General features: G+C 57.1%; 2 protein-coding genes across 3 annotated transcripts in view; both read right to left on the reverse strand.

The window, feature by feature from the left end:
* Window positions 1-1,152, reverse strand: part of LOC104130712 (protein PML-like) — a 12,011-nt gene extending 10,859 nt beyond the window's left edge. The window contains exon 1 of the mRNA XM_035899498.1: window positions 976-1,152. Coding sequence (XP_035755391.1) covers window positions 976-1,152 — 177 coding nt within the window. The remainder of the gene's footprint in view (window positions 1-975) is intronic.
* Window positions 906-6,108, reverse strand: STOML1 (stomatin like 1). Of its 2 annotated transcripts, none has more exons than XM_009643782.2 (7): window positions 5,907-6,108; window positions 5,601-5,707; window positions 5,305-5,454; window positions 4,599-4,802; window positions 3,533-3,761; window positions 2,687-2,902; window positions 906-1,616 (listed from the first exon to the last, which is right to left on the reverse strand). In XM_009643782.2, the coding sequence occupies exons 1-7, from the start codon at window positions 6,052-6,054 to the stop codon at window positions 1,414-1,416; spliced, it is 1,257 nt and encodes a 418-aa protein (XP_009642077.1). In that variant the 5' UTR covers window positions 6,055-6,108; the 3' UTR covers window positions 906-1,413. The 2 variants fall into 2 exon arrangements, with proteins under 2 accessions (XP_009642077.1, XP_035755269.1); XM_035899376.1 differs by having other exon boundaries at window positions 2,687-2,905.
* Window positions 6,109-6,139: the final 31 nt, after the last annotated feature.

The raw sequence follows: 6,139 nt of genomic DNA on the forward strand, positions 1-6,139 counted from the left end.
GGGGAGCAGCAGGAGCACTTGGGGTTCACCCAGCCTGGCAGCCCCAAAAGGAGAGGGCACGGGGGGGGGGAGGGGGGCATTACTGTCACCTCCCCTCCGAGCTTTTGATGCCTGTAGGGTCTCCAAAGCCTGGCCCCAGGCTGGTGCCACCCAGTCCCAGAAGAAGACATCTAGCAGGTGGTTTGGCCCTAATGCACCTGCGAAACATTGACTTTCAAAACATTTCAATGCTGTTCTCCTTGCCCTTGCTTCGCCCCCCCGGCCAGCAGTCCCTTGCAGGGCCAGGCCAGGCCACAAGACCCCTCGGGTTTGTCCCATGGAGCTCCAAGATATTTTAACCCCCAGGGTACTGGGTGCCCTAGGGGAGCCGGGCATCCCCAGAGAGGCTGTGCCGCACCCCGACAGCTCTTCCTCGCCACGGCAGGACTTCATGTGTTCATCAGGACCATATGGTGAGATGGAGGCACACCACACAACCTCCTCGATTGGCAGCAGCTCCCACACCCTGGCCAGCACGTGGCCTCTTGACACAGCACCCCGGGGTCCCTTGGGGAAACTGAGGCACAGAGGGGTACAGCCCTGTCTGCCTGCAGAAATCATCAGCCCACCACTGCCCAAGCACAGGGATGCAGACCAGGTTTATTGTCCATGGAGAGGTGATAGAAAGGAAGCTTACAAAATAAATAAATATCTATATATGCCTATATACAGTCCACACGCCCCCTGCAGACAGACCTCACAGCACTCATGCAAAAGCACTTCAAAGCACAAATTAGCACAATGACTTAGTACAAACTGCTGTGTCGGAAAGGCTCAGGTACCTCCGGGAAGGTCATTCCCCAAATCGCCCCCTCTGTTCCTTCCCCATAAACGCCAGCATCCCGTCAGCAGTGCTGGTCTGGACCCCAATCCCAGCCCGCTGGTGGCATCCCAGTCTGGTCCAGCCAGCCCTTGTGCCCTGCTTCAGCTGCCTACCCCACAACCACCATCCTTAGCCACAGTGTCCCCAAGCTCTTCCCAGTCCAATCTGCGCAGCTCATGCCCCTTCCAGTCTGAGACGCCTGGCCACGCAGCCCGTTGTGGGGGCAGCAGGACATCAGTCTGTGCCCTGGGGGCATATTGGCCGAGGGACCTGGAAGCAAACTGGCACATGGTGGGGTGCCAACTGGTTCCCATCCCATAACATTGTATGCAAAGGATGGGCAGGGAGGTAAAGCCAAGGACAAGGACGGGCAATGGAGCTCAGCCTCAGTTTCCCTGCTCAGGTCTTCACCCAACTCCTGCAGCCTCTGCAGGGAGGGCAGCAGGAGCTCCAGCAGGGCAAGGCCCCCACCGCGCAGCACCCCTATATGTCCCCTGCTTTTGCACACCTACAAAGACACATGCACACAGACACACACCCACATGCATGCTCTATCTACGTTGCTTCATTGCCTTGACGAGCTCCTCCAGCTTCAGGGCAAGGTGCAGGTCGCCTTTCACCTGAAGCCTCCCGCTCATGTAGGCACTCAAGGGGCGCAGGTTGCCCAAGAAGAGGTCCTGCAGGTCTTTCTCTGCCACCTCCAGAACGACATCAGGGCTGCCCTCGGGCATACCGTGGCCAGCTCGCCCGTTACCTGTAGGACAGGATGGATGGGAGAGGGAGAAACAGCAGGCTTCAGGATCCAGCCTTGCTTACTGGTGTTTCCCCCACCATTTCGCATGGGTTGAGTTGGGCCAGATGACAGACAAGGGCCTGGCAGGGGAATTTTGGAGACAGGAATCCTTACTCCTTACAGAGATAAATTTCTCTTGTGGTGCTCCACGAATGTCCCATTACAGCGGTCCACCTCCAAGTCCTGACCTACTTTTGCCACGGTGTGCTGCTTTTGGCTGGGATAGAGTTAATGTTCTTTACAGTAGATAGTATGGGGCCATCACTGGGAATGTGCCCCCCCTTCCTTCTTCTTCCCCTGTTTTTTTATTGCTGGTCATTGAATAACCCTTGGGCCAGTTGGGGTCAGCTGTCCCAGCTGTGTCCCCTCACAACTTCTTGTGCCCTCCCGAGCCTGCTGGTGGGGCGAGGACCAGAAAAGGCCTTGGCTCTGTGTAAGCCCTGCTCAGCAATAACAAAAACATCCTTGCATTACCAATGCTGGTTTCAGCACAAATCCAAAACACAGCCCCATACCAGCTACTGTGAAGAAAATTCACCCTATCCCAGCCAAAACCAGCACATACGGCCACCAGGAAACCCATCAGCACCCACAGGGGAATGGATTAGGGTGCTGGGAGGACACCCAGCACGGCAATGGCCCAAGGGACTGCTCACACATGTCCCTCCATCACTATCCCTTTGGGCTGCTGGCATACAGGAGTCAACAAACCTTGAGGTCTCTGAGCCATCCTACTTGGCCAGCCACGAGGAGACCTAGCTGCCAATTTTCTATCAATACTCTCTGAAGAAAAATTCATGGGTTTAACTCAAAATAAATCATACTTTGGACTTTCAGGGAGCAGGGACTCAAGGCCAGGGTCACTAAAGTGCTCAGCTGATGGACCCTGGGGTGCCTTTCATGAGGCTACCAAACAGGCTTGGTTTGGGACCCCCTACTACCAAGCTCAGTGGGGGTTCACAGCACGCAAAAGGGGTATGAGTACAAAACACCCTCCCGCCTCCAACACAACAACCCCAATGAGCGGTGACCTGAGGAGAGGTCTATGAAGTAGGTGCTCCGGGCGCCGCTGGGCAGGGTGATGTTGACCTGGTAGGATGCTCCCACCTGGCTGACCAGGGCCTCGGAGAGGACGCGCTCCACCGCTGAGAGCAGCTCATCTGCGCTGGGCTTCCTCTGGGCGCTGCCAGCAGTGGTGAGGAGGGGAGCAGCAGGTGGCTCCACCTCGTTCACAGTCTCCATGCTGTCTGCTGGGAACAATGGGACAGAAGTGGGTTGAGGGGACACTTTTGGGTGGTGAGCTTTGCTGGTCTGCATGAACCCAGCAGAAAAGGTCTCCAGAGAAAAGAAACCCACTTATCCAGCAAGTTTCCAGCTAAGCAAGAAGAGGACAAAATGGTTTTGCCAGTTCCTGCTGCCTGCTCCTCTGTCTGCCCATGGGCTACTCTTCCCCTGCTTCCAGGGGGTGGAAAATCATCCACGAAAGAAATAGTGAGGCACAAATTGGTGCAGGGTTTCTTGAAAAAAACTCCATGTTGCCCTCAGATGTGACTCTCTTGGCAAGCTCGGGCTTGGGTTTGCCTGATGGAAATGCTGAGTTGGTTCCGAGCCCAGGGTCCTGCGGATCTGCTCCTGCCCTCCCCAGCCCCATCTCCAATGTCTTGTTAGAAAGGCGGTGCTGGGCCACGTGCCATATGGCAGTGGCTGGGCCCGAAGCTGTCCTCTCTCCTCCTCCCTACGAGCCTATTTGTGCTGTGCTCGTAGGAGCGTGATATCTCCCAGACTTTGACTCCTCTGTCAACCAGCCAACAGACACAAAGGTCATCGGGCAGGAGGGACATCTCCCAGCAGGGGAGCGGTGGCCCCGGGTTGGTTACCTGCCTCCGGAACACCGGTCCTGTTGCCCACCAGAGCCAGGGTGTTGCTGAAGAAATGGGCAGCCAGCTGCTGAATGGTGCCATCCAGCCCCTCCAGCCCGGGCACAGGTGTCATGGTGGCCAGAGGGCCCACCAGGTTCTCCTGGGGCGGCTGTAGCACAGCCTCCATGCTGAGTTCCACCCGGTCCACCTCCAGGCCCCAGGACTTGGTCATGTCGTTAATCTCCAGCTGCAGAGCCGGGAAGAAAGGGAGAGGTGTTGGCAGCCCAGGCAGAGCTGGGTACGGCCATGGAGACCACACACCACAGCACCCCCAAACACGGGCATTCCCACACCTTATCCTTCTGCTACCCACCAGCTTTAAACACAGGGGGTTGAACCAGGCTCAATAGCCCATCTCCTCCAAGCTGTCCACTCTCATGTCCAACCCTGCTCACCCAGGTGCTCTCCCGGCTTGGAGGAGGTTGGGACGGGGGACAGCTCTGTCTCGTTCCCCTTTCTGTGGTTCCCTCCCAGGCTGTCCCCTTTCCTCACGCTCCCGTGGGTACCATGGCCTGGCGTGGTGCTCCACCAGGCAGCATCTCTGACCTTCAAGATGCTCCAGACACCCCAGAGATACCAGTATGTCCCCTCAGCCTCTTTTTATATCCTCCCTTGTAGGCATTCAACCCACAAGCTCTTGGCCTGGCCCAGGTTGGCTGCGGGCACTAGTCCTCACCCCTCTGCCACCGCCCGCTCCTGCTTCTTTCCCCAAAGGCCTTTATTCCAGTTTGCAGCCCCCTCCAGACATTTTCCTGGTGGAGATATGGAGGTCAAATTTAAGCCTGCTGACAACCCATGGGCTCTTCTGTGTGGCCAAAGCCCTTGGAGATAAGCCACAGAGCTCCAGAGACCCACAGGCTGAAGGTATCTGCTCCCCACTAATCACCAAGTCTTCCCAGCTCTCCTCCTTGGCCAGGTCCATGGCCAGGTGGACCTTCAGCAGCTACAGCTTTCCTTTACTGTTACTTCCACACCAAGAGCCTGAGGGTTTGGGGGCTCTGTGCAGGGCTCGAGTGGTACTCACCAGCAGCTGCTCCCCGATCCTCAGCTTCTCCCCCTGGATCTCGCAGAGACTCTTCTTCACCAAGGTCTTGGTCATGGCGTTCTGCGCTGTCATCCGTGTGGCTGCGATGAGGTCCTTCACCATCATGACAGACAACACGGGGTCCCACACCCGGAATTGGACGTCGGCACCCATGGAGATAACCGCTCCATCCTTGGAGGTCAGCTGGGGCAGAGGGGAGTCAGGATCCCGCCTCCTCTCCACCCCATGGCCCAACACTTGTGCATAAAGCCTGGGAGCAAAGGCATTTGCTTCTTTCCCAGCTGGCAACCGGCTCTAGATCTCTTTATTAAGAGGGTTATTATAAACAAAACCAATGCGAATGATGAAGTTTGGGCTTGTCTGAATGGTGAGGCCAGTTTCCAGCACAGGGCTGTTACTGAAAGACATCTGGAAAGGATAGGGATTGATGGTTTTGTGATGTCTCCAGCCAGGAACATACATTGAACAAGGTGTGCAAAGTCAAGAGAAGCTTTTCAGCCACAGGCAGGTGGGAACACTGGATTCACAGCACCAGCTACAACCCCCTCACCTTGCCGTGAGGATGGAGGAACTGAAAGTTGGGTCCATGCATGGCACTGAGGGTCAGACTATCCCCAAATCCACCCCCGCTCTGGGTATTTTAGAGATGCCTCTCCATCCTGCCCTGAGGCCCAGGGCAGCTTACCTTGCAGGGCGGCACGTTGAAGGCCCTTGTCCTCAGATCCACTCGCTGCCAGTGATCGATGAAGGGCAGCAGCAGGACCACACCAGGTCCCTGCGGTGCCCGGATGCGGCCCAGACGGAAGATGATCATTCGCTCATAGGTGGGCACGATCTGGATCAGAAAAATTTAAACTAGGGCAGACGCAAAACTCTGGGTCCTGCAATGCTGGGAGCCATGGGACCAGGGGCAGCAGGGAATGGTCCCCTCCATCGAGGATGGGGTTGTCGTCCCGCTCCTCGCCTGCTTTCCTCCCTTACCTTCAAAGCAAACCATCCTGAGATGGGGAAGGTGACAACCATCAGCAAGAAGACCAAGGAGGTGATAATCCCATGGCAGATCCAGGACAGCCAACCCTGGGAGGAATCTGCAGGGGGGTGACAGGGGAATGTACCTGCTCCAAAACCCCCTTCCCTGCCCATGAACCCCCATCCGAGCCTCTCCCCCATGCCCCCTGCACCCCAGAGAAGCTGGCAGCGTGGGGGGCACCCAGCCAGTGCGACACCCTACAGCAGAAGTGGCAATAGGGAGGAAGGCAGCAACTCTCCTCTAAGGTTGGGACTCACCTGCGGTATTCCCGGCTGGCCCAAGGGGGTCTTGCTTGGATCGGAAGGAGAAGAAGCCCTTCTGGGCACCGTAGAGCCCGATGCTGGACTGCTGGAAGCGGTCAAAGTCTCCCAAGGGAAGGGCCTGGTATCCCGACCGGCTGAACATGGTGCTGGTGCCTCGCACGGAACCCCGCTCCTGCTGCTTGGAGCCCTCTAAGCCCGGCTCCCCGCTGCCATCGCAGCCACCTCTG

Source organism: Egretta garzetta, unplaced genomic scaffold (assembly GCF_000687185.1).
Source record: "Egretta garzetta isolate BGI_Z169 unplaced genomic scaffold, ASM68718v1 scaffold287, whole genome shotgun sequence".
Taxonomy (NCBI): domain Eukaryota; kingdom Metazoa; phylum Chordata; class Aves; order Pelecaniformes; family Ardeidae; genus Egretta; species Egretta garzetta.

Excerpts from the sequence above, each read along its gene's own strand:
- STOML1 (XM_035899376.1), bottom strand. The coding sequence starts at position 6,054 with ATGTTCAGCCGGTCGGGATACCAGGCCCTTCCCTTGGGAGACTTTGAC. Across the intron at positions 5,455-5,600 it reads CAGGATGGTTTGCTTTGAAG|ATCGTGCCCACCTATGAGCG; the intron begins GTAAGGGAGGAA and ends TTTCTGATCCAG. Across the intron at positions 1,617-2,686 it reads CTTCATAGACCTCTCCTCAG|GTAACGGGCGAGCTGGCCAC; the intron begins GTCACCGCTCAT and ends CCTGTCCTACAG.